The following is a 21,118-nucleotide window of genomic DNA, read 5'->3' as shown; positions in this document are numbered from 1 at the left end:
CAGGGAGACAGTGCTAGAGACCCAACCATTGTGACTTTCCTCTGTTAGATTAAGGGGGGGGGGGTGGAATGGCCACAGTGATACTCTGCACTGGCTCCTTAACCTCTTTCCTGTCACCTAGTTTCCTGCACCTTGGGTGTCACTACCTTTATACATGTCCAATGTTTCACTTCTTGAGCATCCCAAATAATCCAGAGTTCATCCAGTTCTAGCTCCTTACCGTGAATAATTGGAAGCTGCAGCTGCATACTCTTCTCATTGTAGTTGTCAGGGACACTAGAGGTCTCACTGCCTTCCCACACCCCTCAAGAGGAGCATTCAACTATCCTGCCTGGCATCTCTACTGTTGTAACTAAGCAGATTTTGGGGGGGGGGGGGGGGGGGAGGAACAGAGAAAGAAAACTTAACCTAGTTTTCCTGTCTTTGCTTTAACTTAACCTGTCTTTGCTTTCTTTGACTGAAGTCTCTTCGCTGGTCTGAAGATCACCACTCTGACTCTGTCCACTCAGACGCCACTAGACCCTGCCTTCCTTGAATTTATTTTTGCTAATGTGACCAATTAACCTACTAACCTGTATATCTTTGGAATATGAGAGGAAATTGAAGAAGCCAGAGGAAACCCACGCAGTCATGGGAGAACGTACAAACAGTGGCAGGAATTGAACCTGGGTCACTGGTGTTGTAAAGTGATACACAAACTGCTACACAGCCACACCACCCTTGAGCATCTTAAAAACTACTTATTTTAAAATTCAAATCACTTTTAAAGGCACTAATTAGCAATAAAATAGATTTTGCAACTAACAATAAAAAGCTAGCACTCACCACAGAAGACCAAAGTGAAACTAACAATGTTTGGATTTGCATATTTGAAGACACCAGTTGATTTGAATTTATCAGTGTGTTATCAGAGATTATTGTCATTTTCTTGTCTTTGTGATGCAAGTTTCCAACAAAATCTTCAGATATATTCGTTAGCTTGCTCATGTAATAAAAACCAGCAAAATTGGCCAATTGATTGGTGCACACAAGAAGATGGTGGCCCACAGGGAAGCAGGAAGTGGTGGCGGCCTCAGGATGGGGGAAAAGAGGTCCAAGATTGGTGTTGACAACCTGTCTTGTTTTCCAAGCAACAGTCTCTGAGCGTATGGCAAGTCCAGTGAGCAGCAGCTGACGTTTACCTTTTTTCGGCAGAGCACTGTGGGCCGAAGGGCCTCTGTAGTGTTCTCGTGCAGTGTGTTGAAACTCTGACTAAACACCAAGTTAAACCGGAGCCAATGCAGACAGAGTCGTAGTAAGGTTAACTATTTACTATGCACTCTTCCACATTGACATCATATGGTGAAAACTGTTGATTAAAAAAAATACAAACATATACAGCGTCTGTTTCATTCTGGAGACTACGTGCGCTCTCTTCTTTTAGCGAGTGTCTCCAGCCGCCCCAAGTAGCGGGCGGGTGGGGGGTCGCATCAAACTGCCATTGGGCTTGAACCGACCCTGCGCTTGATATTGAAAAGCCGACACGTGCACCGCCCCAACCGTCGCTTCCTTAATATTATTACTTCAAATACATTCTTATGAACTTACGACATTGCTTCTATAATGGTTCTTTGTGGGTAGAAACAGAGCTCTTCACAATCATGCTGCTTGCATGGCACCCACCTTCACACCTTCTCCGAACCGGAGGTTACACATAAGACACGGCGAAACCGGAGGCGACGTTATCACATGCCGTGATATACCATAGACAATCAATTTACCTTTGTTATACTGTAACTTAATTATCAACCTTTGACTAGAAAATAGTTACAAACAAATCATTTAAAGCGTAGACCCAACAAAGTCAAATAAATGCCTTAAGGGCAACACAGCCTGTATTGTGCTGTAGGTTTTCTATGTTTCTCTATTAATTTCTTGTGCAGATTGGCCACTGATCGAAGCTGCAGCGACCTGCTGCTCCCTTTTCTTCTCGGGGCAGTGGACCCAAATGAAATCCCTTCCTCTCAAAACTTCTGATGTCCCTATTGGATGATGGTCACTGGGAATGAAGATGCAGATATACAACAACAAAAATAGATTAACTGAATATAATAGTGCTTGGCATTGGTTCACTCCCATTTTTCTGCTTATTCGGTAGAGCACTTCCATATATTAGGCTCTTCCACCCTTCACAGTATTTTCAAAACAGTGTACATTAAATGCCATTCAACACACCTGCGTGTCACTTTCTACCTTCCAGGCAGAAAGTTTTCACTAAATGTTGATAAGAATAAAAATACCCCAATAGGTTGATCTATGAAATACTCAGTTAGATTTGCCTCAGCCTTCCACACCACATTGTATACATTTACAATGGCACACACTGCAGAGTGATAAATGCATAGAAAACAAATCACTAACATTCTGATGAATACACTCTTCTCAGGCTTAAATAATAAATACCCGTACCCAACTTGAAGCCTGAGAGAAGCTTATTTGTCACATATGCCACGAAACACTAGATCCTTTATCTGGCCATCTGTATTACCAATAGTTGGGAAATTCAGTGCACATGGAGACTTTTGCATCTGTTAATTAAATGCCATTAAAAGAATATTTACTTCTTTATCACATTTAAGTATACTTCCTCATTCCAGTATTTATTAAATATAAAGCAGCATTGATAATTATTTCCAACATACATAGGAGTTTAACTCCACAAAATTAACTTGCTCAATTGTTTCAAAACAATGAAATCCCACTATATTTCTTTGTGAAAGCACCGTTAAAACAAAAATCAAGTTCAAAACACTTTTAGAAACACACATTAACAAATTCACCCCTCCCAACACATCAAAGGTTTATAATCCAAGCATAAAATTCTCTTTTACCAAGTGCCTGTTTTCAAAAGTCAATCTGCAAGTAAGTCAGACCATCCCCCTTTTATCAGCAGAGGTAACTCAAACACACAATTCAAACTGTGTCTACACCAGTCTGCCTTACAAATGAAAAAAAACTAAATAATACTTCAGTCTAGACAATAATGTATGATATCCATTACTCAAATTTGAGATCCAACTGTCAATCGTTTGCATAATACATCTTCCTACAGTAACACATTTAACATCTATTTTAATCAGCATGTTAGTTTTCTAAAGTTACTTGTCTTGGCTGAGTGCATGAGTAAGCTCTACACAGTAGGATGACATTACAGCTTACCTACAGCCACCACGTTGAGGACCTAAACCAACCCACAAGTCTGCTATTCACTTAGCTACTACTGACACTTCCAATTTAATAGAATCAAATCTCAGTTATGCTTCAGAAGTTCCTTTATGGCAAATGTGTCAAGTAACTTGTGCACTGGTACTCGCACCTGATAGGCTGCACCATTAGTTTGCACAGTTTGTCTCAGAAAGAGAACATATACACACATTTTCAAAGCATCTTGATGCTCAGGTCCACAAATTCAAACTCGAAGTGCAACTTTATTAGAAGGGTACTGATAATACTATCTGGATCTATACAGCAGCCTTAGAAATTTGTGAACTCTGTAGAATTTTATCCATTTCTGCACAAATATGACTGAAAATGTGATTTTAAAGCCCAAATTCAGATCTTCATGCAAGTCTTAAAACTAGATAAAAACCCAATAAATAAAACATTATGCTTGTTCATTTATTGAGCAAAATGATCCAGTATTACATGCATTTCCTAAAAAAAGAATGTGAACCTCTGTGGCAATGCCTTCTACAAAAGCCATTTGGAGTTAGGTGGTCCAAACAATGAGCTGAGATTGGAGGTGTGGTTGCAGAGGTGCCCTGTCCTTTTAAAAAAATACACAAAGTCCATTACCGACAGAGCCTACAAATGGAGGAAACTCAGTACTGCTGCTACTCTCCCTGGGAGTGGGCAGCCTACAAAGATCACACCAGCAGCACAATGCTGAAGTGAAAAAGAATCCAAAGATAACAGCAAAAGACGTGCATAAAAACTCCAGAACCTGCTGAAGTCTCTACGTTGACCTCGTATACCATCTAGTTAGTCTCTAGCCCCTTGGTATGAACATTGAATTCTCCAACTTCTGGTAATTCCCTCCCCCCTTCCCCTATCCCCATTTCACTCTGCCCCCTCCCCCAGCTGCCTACTACCTCCCTCATGGTTCCACCTCCTTCTACTACCAATTGTGCTTTCCCCTATTCCTTCTTCACCTTTCCTGCCTATCCCCTCCCTGCTTCCCCTCCCCCACCCCTTTATCTTTCTCCTTACTGGTTTTTCACCTGGAACCTACCAGCCTTTCCTTCCCACCTCCCCCTCCCCCACCTCCTTTACAGGGCCTCTGCCCCTTCCCTCTTCAGTCCCAATGAAGGGCTCCGGCCCAAAATGTTGACTGATCATTTCCACGGATGCTGTCCGACCTGCTGAGTTCCTCCAGCATGTTGTGAGTGTTGCTAAAGTCTCTGTTCCTACGTCCACTATAAGAAAAACACTGAACAAGAATGGTGTTCATGGAAGGACACCATGGAGGAAATCACTCTTCTCCAAAACAAAACATTGCTGCACGTCTCAAGTATGCAAAAGATCTGAATGTTCTGCAATGATTCTGGGACAATGTCCTGTGGACAGATGAGACAAAAGTTAAAAACGTTCTGGCAGAAGTGCACACTGCTATATTTGGAGGAAAAAGGGTACTGCACACCAACACCAAAACCTCATTCCAACTGTGAAGCATAGAGGAAGGAGCATCATGATTTGGGTTGCTTTGCTGCCTCAGGGCCTGGACAGCTTGCAATCGTTGGTGGAACAATGCATTAAAAATTGTATCAAGACATTTTACAGGACAATATAGATAGATAGTGTGACGGCAAACCAAGTTATCAGAAGATTGATGCTGATGAAAGAGATAAGGGAGACAAATGGAGAAAAGTTCAAAATGTTAATGACAGAGGAGAGAGAGATAACAGAAAGAGACACCAGTCCGAGTATTGACAGACTGGTTGCTTTGAACCTGAACTGTTTGAAGTTTGATGGACAGGCGATACCCCAGCAGGGGGATAAAAAGAACAGGTTCGCTAAGGCACTGCACCCACCACGAGATCACGAGATAATGAGACCCTGGAAGAGCGGTGTGCCCCCACAAGTTGGTGAGAGTTTGGAGGTCTGGTCACGGGAACTGACCATAGACGCACAAGGTGAAAAGGTACGATTGGCGGGAACCTGGTGTGTGTGTCCGCCCTTGCCTGGGTGCCAAGTTCACCGCGGAAGAACGGTCGTATCCGGAATTGAGGGGGTCACAGTCGGTGACCACGGAAGACATAAAAGGGTTCGCCCGAAAGCTAACTGCGAAGAACATCAACGTCTGCTGAATCAGATTTGCATATCTTAATCTCTCTCTGTCTAATAGCACAACAGCGATTACTGCGAACTGTACTAAGCTGAACTGAACTCTGCATCACTTGAGACTGATCATTTTACCCCTAGACAGCGATAGAGCTTGATTGATTCCTATTAGCCTAGTTCTGTGTACATGTGTATTTTATCATTGCTAATCTGTTGCATTCATATCCTTACGATTAGAGTACTGTGTTACTTATTTCTTTAATAAAACTTTCTTAGTTCCAGTAATCCAGACTCCAACAAAGTGGTCCATTTCTGCTGGTTTGGCAACCCAGTTACGGGGTACATAACAATAGATATACTTTATTAATCCCGAGGGAAATTTGGTTTTGTTACAGCCGCACCAACCAAGAATAGAGCGTAAATATAGCAATACAAAAAACTCCAACAATCAAACAACAAAATGCAAAACTATGCCAGATGGAAAATAAGTCCAGGACCAGTCTATTGGCTCAGGGTGCCTGACCCTCCACGGGAGGAGCTGCACGTTCGATGGCCACAAGCAGGAACGACCTCCCGTGCCGCCAAGTGTTGTATCACGGTGGAATGTGGCCTAAGTCCAACAGTAAAAAGTTCAATATCCAGTCTGCAAACACGTTCCTCGATCGTAATATACCCCGGATTGCACCATCCATTGTTAGCCAGATCAGTAAGCACCCCACTCCTTCATGCTGCTTACCGCTCTCAGTGCACTTCCGGTCAGGCGGAACGGTATTACCCAATATCAAGGTAGCAGTCCATCACCTAAAACTTAATAGCAGTTGGATAATGCAACCAGACAATAATCTGAAAGATAAGTAAATCAGAATGTTTTAAAAAGAAGAAACTGCGTTTTGAAATGGCCGAGTCAAAGTCCTGACCTTAATCTTAGAGAAATGTTGTGGAATGACCTGAAGCAAGCAGTCCAACATCCCAGAGTTGAAACAGTTTTGTAAGGAGGAGCGGCCTAAAATTCCTCCAAGCCCATCTGCAGGACTGATCAGTTTTTGGAAACATATGGTTGAAGTTATTGCTGTATGGTTGGGGGGGGAGGGGTCACACTAGTTAATGAAAGCAAAGGTTCACATACAGGTTTCCCCCGCCATCTGAAGGTAGAGCGTTCCTATGAAACGGTTCGTAAGCCAAAATGTTGTAAAGCAAAGAAGCAATTACCATTTAAATGGGAAAAATTTGTGAGCGTTCGCAGACCCAAAAATAACCTACCAAATCATGCCAAATAATACATAAAACCTAAAATAACAGTAACACATAGTAAAAGCAGGAATGATATGATAAATATACAGCCTATATAAAGTAGAAGTACTTTTCCACAATCATTACTGAACTATTCTCCGTAGCGAAAATCTCACGCAGGCGCTGTTGGCAAAAACACGGCGCAAGCGCCCTCCAGTAACATTTAAACTATGAAGCTGCCAAATCATACCAAATAACACGTAAAAATATACAACCTACATAAAGTAGAAATAATGTATGTACAGTGTAGTATCACTTACCGGAATTGGTTCAGCACCGAGCACACCGATGATGGTGTGTTAGACTGAGTCGTTGCAGGTTGGGTGGTGCAGTGGCTCCCACCCTCCGGGCCACCGACAGACACCGAACCGCAAAGCCTGCAGGGGTCCAGCGGTAGCCAGGAGGCACACAGCACATCTTTAAGAAAAAAGCCGAAATAAACATGCTAATTAATTACGTGTCGGGCAGCACCTAATTAATTAGCATGTTTATTTCGGCTTTTTTCTTAAAGATGTGCTGTGTGCCTCCTGGCTACCGCTACATTCTCCTCGAATCGCGGGGTGGTGGGACACTGGGGTGTCATCTCATCGTCTGTTTCCATTAGAGCAGGCAGCTCATCTTCTATGACTGCCTGCCTCGATGTTGAAGGTCGAGGTTCGTTGTCTGCTGTGGCTAATGCGGAAGGCTTGCTTGACTGCTGAGCCTCGCGCATTTTTCTATAATACAGTTCTTTATAAGGACTCAAATCATCCTGCAAATATCCCCTAAACCTATGTACCCTTTCAAAATTATAGTCCTACGTTATCATTGCAGCGAAAATCTCACGCAGTCACTTTCGGTCCGTTCGCTACTGCATTCGGTTTCGATTGTTATCCTTTCTTCTTCCAACTGCATCAGCCCTTCATCTATCAGTTCTTGGTCATGGGATGCCAAAACTTCTGCAACATCATCTTCGTCAGCTTCCACAAGCCAAACTCACTTAGTCCTTACTTCGTTCACCACGATCAAAACGCACAATTATGTCTAGTTTTATGCTAAGTGTAACACCCTTACGAGCTCTTTTAGACTTTCCCGATACCTTAGAACTCATCTTACTAACGGCTGCTCACAGGCACGTGTTTAAGCAATGCCGGCGAGAATGCAGTTCCGAATCCGGGGGAGAGCGGCTGCTCGGGGCGCGCGCTGCCTTTTATCGCGCGTTGCTTTTTCGCGCGATTTTTTTCGTAACACTGAAAACACCTTCTGAAAGCCAAAACAGGGTACTAATGTAGGCCTTTCGTAACAATGAGGTTTCGTAAAGCGAACGTTTGTACTTCTACATTTAACAAATACATGTAATATAGGATCATTTTTCTCAATAAATAAAAAGTATGATTCAAGTTATTTTTAATTGGGTTTGCTTTATTAGTTTTAGGGCTTGTGTGAAGATCTGATCACATTTTAGGTCATTTATGCAGAAACAGGAAATTCTAAAGGCTTCACAAACTTCCTAGCACCGCTGTACAAAGATTACTGAAACCCAAACAGCCCACATCTTAAAGCCTGTAGACATCCAAAACTCCACCACACGCAAAAATTCTCTTCAAAGCACTGCTGTCTTCTTGCCAGGTTTCCAAATCAAACCAAGAGCAAAAATAACAAATTCAAGAAAAAGGCACAGTTGTGCTAAATGTCTACAGAACAAGTTTCCAGCTGCTATCAGATGCACTATTGTTTTTTTAAATCCATCTTCCTTACACCTCCCCAGCGATCAAAATAGGTGGAGAGCCATAGGGACCTGCAGTACATTTTGAGCCAAGTCAGTAGGAAACCAGAGCTACGGTAATAATTGTGAGCCAACCAATTAAAAACAAAACAAGCAGGTTTTGTAAACAAGTGGGTGGTATAACATATTATATAAGCACCCAAACCAGGATATGAAAGCTTAAACATTACAGTAAGCATTTTCATCTTAAGCACCCAATTCAGAAATGTATAATTAACATATTCCCACCCCCTCACCCTTTGGAATATGCAGATACTGACATATCCAATTTGTGCTCATGAGGTTATATCTTTCTTTGACCTGCCTATTTAAATACCAGTGTTAATGTCAAATAAACAATAATTACAGTGGATTCTGGTTAATTAGGACACACAAGGATCAGTACATTTTGGCCCAATTAAATTGTTGTCCTAATTAGCTGAAGTTTCTATTTAAAATGGTATAAAAATACTAGCTACCATTTAACTGAGTAACAAGTTATGCATTTAAATGAAATACAGAACAAATTAGAACACTACTAATACCTCCACAGTACTGTGAAAGTATTTGTTCCTAATAGATATTGACTGAGGAATTTGGTCATGATCACTTGATTAACTGTAAATGAACAAAATCAGTGCAGACTCCTAGTGCAGATAATGGACTGGCTTGATACAATGATATAAATAAATGCATCCTCCTAATATTCATTTTCACTGTAACATTCAAGATAATTGTCAATACCTTTGTAATTCTTAACTTGAACAAGTGAAATCATTTCATTTTCACTCGCAGCTGTTTCTAGCATCTCCAAGCCTGCATGCTTGAAACCACGGTGTGCAAAACAGTTCCAAATGTCTTATTGCTTATTCCTCGCCAACTATCAGTGTAGGGAAAAAAAAATCATTGCTTTTTGAACAGAAACACACAACTGATGGTATATGAAAACTGATCGCTCTTAGCATGATGTACTGTGTTTAATGGCTGCACAAATGCACGCAACTAACTGTAGTTAGAAACTGTTCGGCAACATTTTCCTGCCTCAATTAAGCAGCTAAATGTCCGAAATAACCAGAGAATCCCGGTTATTTTCTTGATTTAGTTTGTTCTTTAAGAGCTGGGTCAAATAAACAGCTGCCTAAATTAACTGGAATCCATCGTATATTCAATTCTACCACTCCCAGCAAAGAGCTCCAAATATCAACCACAGTAAAATCATTCCTTTAACTCCCTTCAGAGGTCCAACGCTACCTAACCAATGATGTGTAAACTCAACACCTCAGCTTTTATATTCTATGCCTTGACCTGTGAAGTCATGCTTGCCATATGCCTTCACAACCATGTGGCCACTTGTAGGGAAATATGGATTTGAACCCAAGGTCCCCCCTGTTCATCTAGGACCCTACCTTTGGTGCTGTAATGTTCTCCCCTTACAACTTCCCCAAATGCATCATCTTACAGCTGTCAGATTAAATTTCATCTGCAGATTCTCCACTCGTTGATCTATTTGAGTTTTTAGCTAGCTGCAGCCTCAGACAATCTTCCTTATCCATAAGCATCCACATGGTCAAATGCATCACAGAACATAGAACAAAGGCCTTTCCACACACGATATTATGCCGACCTATATAAAGCTACTCCACTATCAATCTAACCCTTCCCTTCTACACAGTCCATAACCCTCCATTTATCTTGCATCCATGTACCCATCTTAAGAGTTTCTTACAATAAATGTTTCTACTGTATTACCCTCTACCACATGCCCAGTTGTGGTGTCCAGGTACCTAGTATGCAGTACAAAAGACATCGTCCCTAAACTTTACTGCACTAACCATATACTGACGTCCACTGGTATTGGTTATCCCACCCTGGGGAAAAAGGCCCTGGTTATTTATTCTGTGAATCTCAACTTTATGCACCTCTATCAAGCTGCCTCTCAACATCCTTCACCCCAAAGAGAAAACCCCTAGCTTATTCCTCATAATACATGCTCATGAATCCAGGCAGCATCTTGGTAAGTCTCCTCTGCACCTTCTCTAAAAATTCAGCATCCTTCCTATAACAAGGCAACCAGAACACAATACTCCAAGTCGAACCAAAGTTTTAACAGCAGCAACATAAGCCCGCAGCTCTTTAAAAAAAAAATCGATGTCCCAACTAATGAAGACTAGCACATCAACCGCCTTCTTAATGACCTATTGACTCAAGTGGCAACTTTGAAGGATCTATGGATTTGGACCCCACATTGCTAAAAATCCCTGCAAAGCCATGCTGACTATTCCTAATAAGAATATACTTCTCCAAATGCTTGTAAATTCTGTCTTTGAGAGTCCTCTGCTTCAGTTTGCCCACCACTGATGTAAGCCATATCGGTCTATAATACCCAGAATTATCCAATTATCTTTCTTCAACAACACTGTGGCACTACTCCTGTAGTCAGGAAGGACACAGGTAGTCAACTCCCCTCCAATCACTTCCTTTACTTCTTTCAGTCACCTGGGGTGTATCCTGTCTTGGCCCAGGAATTTGCACATCCTTATGTTTTTCAGAATCTTACCGTAAACTTTGCTCTTTCTTCCATAACCTCATATCCTAACATAGTAGGTGTGGGAGGTCTCTCTTCCCAATTTGCTGAATCAGTCACTCTCTCAGAATCCGCAGGTCTCGATAAATATTCAATTGTTGGGTTTGACCCATTGAGTCTAGTTCTTAATGAAGGACTGTTATTTATCAAGCTTGTAGAAGCCAAGTGCTCGGAAGTGACAGTCTTTCTAAATCCACCAGAATGTAAACTGTCCCCTTGACCTTTTGATGAGTTTGAACTGGTGGATACACTGTCCAAAGACTGAAGGGAAGAACTCCTCCGACTTCGATTTGCAGGTGTTCCGCCAGAGGGATTCCCCAGAGGCAAGGGTACAGGTACGAATGATGTTGTCATCCTTTTATCGAGCAGTATTCTGCAACCAGTATCTCTCTACCAGGCATCGGAAGGCAAATCAAAGTGGCCTCTGAACTGTATTAAAAAAAAGGGAAAAAATCATAAATGTAATTTAAGCATAATGTCCATTACACAAAGACCAACTTATAAAAACTTCTATAAATTTATATAATTGTCATACTGAAAAAAAAATCAACTTTGACAGTTTTGTACATGACATATCAAATTTCTTTAGCTTTTTAACTCAAAGCACTACAAAAATATTAAATGTCAAAACATACAGAATTTTTACAAGTAATATTTTGCCACTTTTTGATAAAAGCAACAATGGGTCTTCTACAACTAATAATGAAACACAAGGACTTTTAAACCCAAAGATCAATGATCTGGGAGATTACAGTCTGAGATGTTCAATATGTAGAAGGTAGTCTGGGGTCAAGCATTTTCACTTTCAAACACTATTCATGTTTATAAATGCCACAACGGAATAAAATTAGCATGCACATTATAGTCATTGATCTTAACGAGAAACAGCACCTTCAGTCCACATTTTCTATACACCTACACGAATCTCAACCTTAATTCCAATTGCTTAACTACAGACACCCTCAATTCCATCACTAATCTGCATGCTAGGGCAATTTATAGTCACCAATTACCTACGAACCGATACATGCTTTAGGACGCAGGGAAAACTTGTGCAATCAGTTAAAACTCCACAAAGACAGCACAAGATGAGGTTTGAACCCAGCTAGGCAGTGGCTCTACTAGCTACATTACTGAGCCACCCACATACTCTACACATACAGATGGCTGCAAAAACCTTAAATTATCAGGTGAAAGTCCTTTACAAATGAAATCTAGTTTAATGTTTAAATAAAGAGCACTGAACTGATGTAGTAAGCAGTAAAATATTATATTGCTTTTAACTATTGCCTATCCCAACATAAATTGGGACAGATCATTCACCAGGAAAAAAGTTAAAAGGGATGCATTGTTTATAGTCATGTCATAAGGTCAACGATTATTACAATTCACAAATAGATATGGCTGAAAACAGCCTGTACTTTAGTCAAAAACAGCATGCTTGATATACTCAGATCAGGCAACATCTGCTGCATGCCAACTTTACACACAAACCCATTCCTCTATCCACAGATGCTATCTGACCAAATACTTGTAGCACCTGCACTGTTATTTTTAACAAAGTCTTCAAGCATTAATCTAGCACACAAATCAAAAAGCAAATATAAAGGGGTGCAATTCAAGGTAACAAGGGACCACCTCAGGGACATGAAAAAAAATCCACTACAATTTTAATTGCACAATTCTCTTTCTGCCTCACCTGTCCTCATTTCCAGGATATACTCAGATCAAATATTTTAAGTCAAGACCCTACGACAGGTAATAGAGGGGAAATAGTCAGTAGGAAAAGGTGGAGGGGATAGGGGAACGAGAGGCAACAGGTGATAAGTGGATCCACATGGGGGGGGAGGGGGAATGACATGAGGGAGAGAGAAGGGCAGAAGAGCAGAAGACAGAAGGGAGGTAGTAGAGGAGTGACAAAGGGCTTAGGATGTAATCTGAGAGGAGAGAACAGTGGAGCACAAGATAAAGAGAAGGACATAGGGAAGGGAGTCTGGAAGCATAGGACATTGGGGGGGGGGTGCTTGAAGCAGGAAGAGGGAGAAGAGGATAGTCAGTCATACTTTATTGATCCCAGGGGGAAATTGGTTTTCATTACAGTTGCACCATAAATAATAAATAGTAATAGAACCATAAATAGTTAAATAGTAATATGTAAATTATGAAATAAGTCCAGGACCAGCCTATTGGCTCGGGATGTCTGACCCTCCAAGGGAAGAGTTGTAAAGTTTGATGGCCACAGGCAGGAATGACTTCCTGTGACGCTCTGTGCTGCATCTCGGTGGAATGAGTCTCTGGCTGAATGTACCCACCCAGTACATTATGTAGTGGATGGGAGACATTGACCAAAATGGTATGCAACTTAGACAGGATCCTCTTTTCAGACACCACCGTCAGAGAGTCCAGTTCCATCCCCACAACATCATTGGCCTTACGAATGAGTTTGTTGATTCTGTTGGTGTCTGCTACCCTCAGCCTGCTGCCCCAGCACACAACAGCAAACATGATAGCACTGGCCACCACAGACTCGTAGAACATCCTCAGCATCGTCCGGCAGATGTTAAAGGACCTCAGTCTCCTCAGGAAGTAGAGACGGCTCTGACTCTTCTTGTAGACAGCCTCAGTGTTCTTTGACCAGTCCAGTTTATTGTCAATTCGTATCCCCAGGTATTTGTAATCCTCCACCATGTCCACACCGACCCCCTGGATGGAAACAGGGGTCACCGGTACCTTAGCTCTCCTCAGGTCTACCACCAGCTCCTTAGTCTTTTTCACATTAAGCTGCAGATAATTCTGCTCACACCATGTGACAAAGTTTCCTACCGTAGCCCTGTACTCAACCTCATCTCCCTTGCTGATGCATCCAACTATGGCAGAGTCATCTGAAAACTTCTGAAGATGACAAGACTCTGTGCAGTAGTTGAAGTCCAAGGTGTAAATGGTGAAGAGAAAGGGAGACAAGACAGTCCCCTGTGGGACTGAAGGGAATAAAGGAGGAAAAGGGACAGGGAAGTGGCTATTTGGAGTTACAGAATTTACTACTCTGGAGACTACACCAGGTGGATACGAGGTGCTGTTCTTCTAATTTACTTTTAACCTCGACCTGGCAGTGGAAGCAGCCATGGATAGACATCTGTATGGGAATGGGAGGTAGAAGTAACAAGGCTAGTAATGGGGATACTCCGGCTGCCACAGTGAATGGAGTGAAGGCGCTCAATGAAGCAGTCCCCTAATCAGTTCTGCACATCAGTAATATTGTTTAAACTGGTTTAACAGGCGGACTAATTTGGAGGAATGGTCAGTTGACTTTGCACCTCCAAGTACTCTGAGGGGAAGGCCAGCAAACTAGCTTTGGGAATTTGCTAAAAATAAGTGCAATCTCTTATTGGACAGGAGAGGGAAGGGCAAACAACCTCCCCGAGATCCATGATCTGCACTTAAATTGCTGGGGGAAAATCCCCTTCAAAATAATTCCAAATAGACCATCAAGTCAACTTGAGTTATATAGCAAGACTTCCTCAGGCACTTTACAGAGCATTAAAAAAAAAATGACATCAAGACAAATGACTAAAAGTCTTGTGCAGGATCTCAACCAGATCTGTCAACCATTCATTTACCTCCACAGATTCTGCTTAAATGCAGAGTTCTTCCAGAAGTTTATTTTTCGCTCTGCCATTCGCAGTCTCATGTCTCTGAATAAAAGTTCAGTTAAATCAATGGCTGTTTGGCAGAAAAGGTCACTTCCTAACGCAAGCCCAAATCTCCAGCACCCTTGAAGTTTATCTTGCCAATGATCCTGGACTCTTACCCCCCTTTCTCTTCTCCTCACCAATTCTGAATCCGTCTACTCGTTAACAGCTCTCAGCATCAGAACGACATAGTATGGAAACAGGTCCTTCAGCCCTTGTCCATCAAGGTATTTGCCTGTGTTTGGGCTATATCACTGCAAACTGTTTTCTTAATCCAATTACCAGTCCAAGTGCCTGCTAAAAATGTATCAGCATCTGCCTCAATAGTTTCCCCTGGCAGCTCAGTCGATTAACTCACCATTCTCTGCATAAAAAATGTGTATCCTTGGGTCTTTCCTTTCTCACCTCGAATCTACGTCCTCTAGTTTTAGACTTCACTACCCTGGGAAGTTGACCATGCACCTTGTCTACACTGTAAATGATTTTATACAAACCTAAAGCAATTGATAGAGGAGTTGGAAACAGGAAGTTGAGGTAGAAACTCCTCACATTTAAACCATTTTTAGATGTGTAATTGAACACCCATACTGTAATTCCTTGTAGAGACACAAGACCGACTGCAAATGCTGGAACTCTGTAGTGACATACAAAATGCTGGGTCAGGCAACATCCACGAACAGAAATGTTAGTTGATGTTCGAGTCCTGATGAAGCGTCTCAACCTGAGAGATTTATCGTCCATTTCCCTTCATCAATGTTGCCAATCCACTCAATTCCTCCAGCAATGTGCGTGTTCTTTTTTTGTTTTAACTATAAACACATGGGAACTGCATCCAGGAAGCACTCCAGTCTCTGCAATGTCCACCAGACTAACAGGTTTCCAGCTGCTTCTGTGGCCTAGTTAAGTAGACAAATGCACAAATGAAATGCACGAGGTTACAACTGAAGTATCTGAAAGGGTTATTCAAGTTCAGCCTCTTGGAGGGACCTACTTACTGGTGTACTCCTGGCCTAATCCAGGCAACATGCAATACAGGTGTTCCTCAATGTGAACTGCCCAATCCTTAAGAGGATATTTTTGCTGAGACATTCTTGGCAGGCGTAAACTATGTCCGTTGGCGTTTGGAAGCCTTGAGTAACATTGAACATTGCATAACTAAGAGCCTTGACAAAATGTTGAAGGTTAAACAGGGTTAAGACCTCTTTTGCAACTGGCAGACATTTGGCTGAATAGCATGCTTCATACATTTTCAATAAACATATTTACAAAATAGATGACACCTAATGGCTGCCAGCTGTAAAAGATCTCTGCCCTATTCAAACCTTGCACTCTTTGTCTCCAGTATACCAGCAGCTCTCCTTCTCAAATATTCTATTCTCATTCTTCATATCTGCTGTCCCCCCCCCCAACAGGGAAATAATCCTGCTTCTATCTGACACTGAGCTTGAAAGTAAACCAAGCTCCACAACTCCATTTGTTCAAAGGTTAATTATCAAAGTATACAACTCTGAAATTCTTCCTCAAGATAGCCATGAAACAAAAAAAAAGGCAGCACATTCATCACCCCCCAAATGCCACCCATCTCCACAATACAAAACAAGAAACATCCAACAAAAAAAATAACTATAAACATGAAAAAGGTCTATAGTCCAAGCCCATATCCAAAATGCAGAAAACCTGGGTAACATTCTCGGGGCATAGCAGCAAGGTCCTCCCTCTCTGGCACCAGCGATCAAAAGGCAGGCAGCTGGCACTCACCTTCTACATTTGCCTCGATGTTCCAATCTCCCTCATCACTTTAATCGAACAATGGAAGTTTCAATCAGCAAAATTGAGTCGAACACCACACCCCCCCCCCCACCTCTGGGAATCCTCTCGGAGACTGCAGGGTGCTGAAAACACCCAAATGATCTCCAAACTGCAAATCGCAGGTTCCAACAATTCCACAATCAAATTCAAGATGAAAAACATAGAAGACAAAGGTGAAATATGGTTTCATGGTCTATCCTGCTGTTGTACACAGGCACCCTCTTGACCAGAATCAAAACTTTTTGAACATTTCTTTCCTCTGGAAAAACTTCCAAATGTCTATTTGATAGTCAGAATCCTTCAACCCTGCCACCAAAATCAAAAATTCAGGTAACCAACTCCATTTGAATGCGAGGTCCATGGTGGCATTAATTCATCTGCACTAGTGGGAAACTCTGAATCCCCGCGCAGCTTTTAAAGTCAAACTACCCTCTTCCTTTGTAGATTTTCAATGTGTGTGAAATTAGTTTCCCATTTCTATTATTCTGTGAAGCAGCATTCAGAATCAGCTACAATGGCTTTTCTTTCCATTTCCTCAAATGCCCCCAGGAGATCTTTGACACTTTTTATATCTACTTGTCTTTGGCTGGTTATTTAGGTATCATTTCAGTTGTTGCAAAACTACTGACCAACACCCAGCTCTATCTCAGTGATTGACAAAAAGGAATCTCCACCTGCATAATACAATCAAGAATTACAAATTCTTCGAAGTTATTATTTTCCTTTCTGAAGTAAGTAGCTCAGAATTTTGCTCAAGACAAATTCATGCTGCAAGATTATCCACTTGCTCACCGAATTCTTATCCAAGCTTTGGTTCAAAGATGCACTATTTATAATATACACATGCACGTCTTTCTTTACATTCACTGTACAAATAATATTGCATTCCATCAACTTGACTATTCCAATATGATCCATGCTAACCTTCCATCATTCACTCACGCCTGAGATTAGTTAAAATTCCACTGCAAACAGTTCAGTACACTCAATTCTGTTCTCCCTAAATTTATATTTTCAGTAAGTGCAAGTCTTAAAGTCTACTTATTTTGAAAACTAATGACTTGAATTGTCTAGACCCTCCTCAACTGTATCTTTGTAAAAAAACACACACACACATAAAAGCCACCATTCACATTTGGGCCTTCTGCTGTTGAAGTCCAAAGCTTTGGAAGAAAATATAAAAATCATCTGCAATATGAAGCTCATCTCCTGGATCAGCCTTTTAGTCATGGATCTGTGAGAAAGCTTTGTAAAAATCATGTTAACACTTATTTCGAGAGGACTAGAATACGAAAGCAAGAATGCAATGCTTAGGCTTTAAGGCACTGGTGAGGCCTCACTTGGAACATTGCTAGTAGTTTAGGGCACCTTATCTAAGAAAGGATGTACCAACATTGGAGAGGGTTCAGAGGAGATTCATGTGAATGATTTAGCGAATGAAATGAGGAGCATTTGATGGCTTGAGCCAGTACTCGCTGGAAATTAGAATGTGGGGTGTGGGGGGGGGGTCTCATTGAAACCTTTCAAATGTTGAAAGACCAAGATAGAGTAGATGTTGGGAGGATGTTTCCTATAGTGGGGGAGTCTAGGACCAGAGGATACAGTCTCAGAATAGAGGGACATCCATTTAGAATGGAGAAGAGGAGGAATTTCTTTAGTCAAAGGATCGTGAATCTATGGAATTCATTGCCACAGATGACTGTGAAGGATGTCATTGAGTATACTTAAGGAGGAAAATGATAGGTTCTTAATTAGTCGGCGTGTGAAAGGTTACGGAGAGAAGGCAGGAGAATGGAGTTAAGAGGGAAAACAGCCATGAAGAAACGGTGGAGAAGACTCACTGGGCCGAATGGCCCAATTCCACTCCTTTGCTTTCTGGTCCAATAAAGGGAGTATAATCACATTACTAAAGACATTTGTATTGTGACAGCAAATACTAGCAGTTGAAAAGCAAAAAGTATGAAGACATGACAGAAAATACTGGAAATACTCAGCAGTCTTCACTCCGATGAGAGACCTACAATGTTAACTAACACACTTCACCACACAGCTGCTACCTAATGAGTACTTCTGCCGTGTCCTGTTTTAATGACAAAGCTCCAGACCTAGGCAGGTGTAAACAGAACCACCAACAAAATAATAATGGAAATCAGACAAAAAGCCTCAACTGAGAATAGATTACAAGAATAGGGAAGTTATAAATGCACTATCCAATGTATTTTTGGGGAACTAGGACAAAATCTATGGCTTGGTTTTAATACCTCAATAGAGGGTACATCTAACAGAATAGGATTGTAAACTTTCAAGATCTTTGACACCCCATCTTGACCCCGATAGATGACATTATTCATCCCTTTGCACCAAGCTACCTGTCTGACGTTCAAATATGTCAATACACGCCATCTTTCAAACCCATAATGCTTTTGCGAAGTCCCAGGTCGGGGAAACTCGAAAAACACACGCACGTTGGAGGGGGGGGGGCAAATCTTTTCATGAATACCCGAAAATACCAAACTAAACTTGTAAGATTACACGTGTTAACATGCCATACATTCCCCACGTCGAACGCGTTCATGTTCGGTCATGCGAAGTGCGATACACTCCACAACCCCGCGAGTCTAATAATGTAATCACGTTACATTTCTCATTTGCTGCACTCCGGTCAGGAGACCCTCTAGTCCAGTGCATCGCTGTAGTAATCGAGTACGGGGCTGGCAGGAACCAAGCTTATACAAACGCTTGACGGAGCCTTCGGAAGCAGTCCCCCGGTCACTGCGGCCGACCTGAGGAGCAGGGGCTCGCGGGAACTGGCGGCCGCCCGTTTGCAACGTCGCCCGGGAGCCGCGGCACGGGGCGTGACAAATGGCCCAAACAAACGGCATCACGCGCTCCGCCTGCTGCAGGCACCAGCGGCAATGTCGGGGCAAACTCCAGCAACCAACGGCCAGTCCCCATTACCTCCGCTACCAGCGAGGAGAACTCCAGATCACCAAACCTTACACTTACTGGTAAGAACAAGTGGTTCACCGAGCTCCCGCAGTCACCGCCTGCTGCGTCACCACAGCCACCAAATCTGCGTCGGGTAGCTTGGGATTCCATTCATCGTGTGACCTCCCTACTCCAAAAAAAATCAACAAGCCTCCAGCTCATTCGTTACAAATTAATAAAAACTCTGCCAGAGCAGAAGGGAGGTGTGCGAGCGAGTCACCGCCCACTACCGGCCCATTGGATACAGGCAGGAAAATTATTTATCAACTTCCAGTATTTTCCTGGAATCTCTCGGATTAAAATTATGATCCCAGACGTTACTACTGGCGCACTTTGAAGACTATCGTGAGGGCATTTTTTTATTATTAGCGATTATTCGGAGGAGTTGGAAAGAATTGGGTACATGGTGTGGCATACAGAAGATCATGTGATTAAACCTCCAGGCATATATCCAATCACTCGTGATAAATTAACAACCGAATCTCCTTAACAACAAAAATATAGCCATGAGTTGCACAAATGTACTGCTAAGAGGCAGTGCAGTAAGTATATGAGATTACTAAAACCAACGAAACTAGCTTTTGGAGTAATTTACTTATGTCTTTATTACGCTTTGCATGATTATCTTCTTGCCGCTTCAATTAATCCTTTTCCTTCCGTTTACATGGGTCGAGGTAACCTCCTTCCGCCGGCTCACCTGATGAACCGTGAATACACACCCCAGACTTTCACCCACACTGATAATGCCCTCCAAACCCGCCTATTATAACCGTGATAGTGTCCTTGTCTTCATGAATATCCACTGTCCATCTCAACTACTTAAAGGGTAGGTACATATTTTTGACATTCTTTTGAAGAGTTTTCTTCCGAATAGTAATATTCAATTAATTAGTTACTAATTTGCACTTATAACCTCTAGTTTGGATTTCTGTATATTTTAAAACATTTTCCCTTCATCAGGATAAATCCTATTATTCAATAATTTAAAGGATCAAATTAGAGCTAATACCAGGGTGTGATGAAATTTCTCGCTCCAATGAAGTTCACAGAGTAAACAGTATATAATGAAATAATAAGTATGGCAGTAAGTATAGTGATGGAAGACCAACAAAGCATGGACAGATAAAATGGCATATTTTGCATATCGATGATCTTTCCCCGTTATCCCAAATAAAATCATTTTAGTCATCTTTAATCTGGATTTATAGAATCCAGATGGAGCATCTTGCACTAAAAGAATTTAAGTGTCCATTTTCTTCCACAGGTGATGCCTGAGCTGCTGACTTCCTCCAACGTTTTGTGTATTGTTCCAAATTCCACCCTCTGCAGTTTCTTAAGTCTCCAATTTGTTGTTACTGTGTTAGTTGTAGAATACACCTTCTGGTGCTACTTGGACACATCTTTAGTCATGAACCCCAGGTCGTAGGGTGTTTCAGGTCTTGTAAAACTGATAGGACCTCTAATGCATCTAGCAGCAAAGAAATTTGCTTTTTTGGTCTCTGTTGTAGGGTCAAATAGGAAATAGTTGAAGCACTATTTGGGTCTTGCTTGCTAGATATGTACCCTGGCAGCCTGAATCCATATAAAAATAATTTGACTCACAATCTACCCCAGCATTGTCATGGTCCAGTCCATGAAGTCCGCATTCCGGTTCACAGACCAGTCCGTCGATCCTTATTCCAGGTTTTCTGATTT

General features: G+C 41.8%; 1 protein-coding gene across 2 annotated transcripts in view; it reads right to left on the bottom strand.

The window, feature by feature from the left end:
* snx16 (sorting nexin 16) overlaps positions 1–20,065 on the bottom strand; it is a 52,724-nt gene extending 32,659 nt beyond the window's left edge. The window contains exons 1-2 of one of the 2 annotated variants that reach the window (XM_063061921.1): positions 19,442–20,065; positions 10,911–11,366 (exon numbers count right to left, since the gene is read on the bottom strand). In XM_063061921.1, coding sequence (XP_062917991.1) covers positions 10,911–11,291 — 381 coding nt within the window. In that variant the 5' untranslated portion in view covers positions 11,292–11,366; positions 19,442–20,065. Of the gene's footprint in view, positions 1–10,910; positions 11,367–19,074; positions 19,214–19,441 lie in introns of those variants that run through there. The other variant, XM_063061930.1, reaches the window with a different exon arrangement.
* Positions 20,066–21,118: the final 1,053 nt, after the last annotated feature.

Source organism: Mobula hypostoma, chromosome 1, assembly GCF_963921235.1.
Source record: "Mobula hypostoma chromosome 1, sMobHyp1.1, whole genome shotgun sequence".
NCBI lineage: Eukaryota > Metazoa > Chordata > Chondrichthyes > Myliobatiformes > Myliobatidae > Mobula > Mobula hypostoma.
Note: the sequence above shows the minus strand (reverse complement) of the source record. Positions and strands in the feature narration are given on the sequence as shown.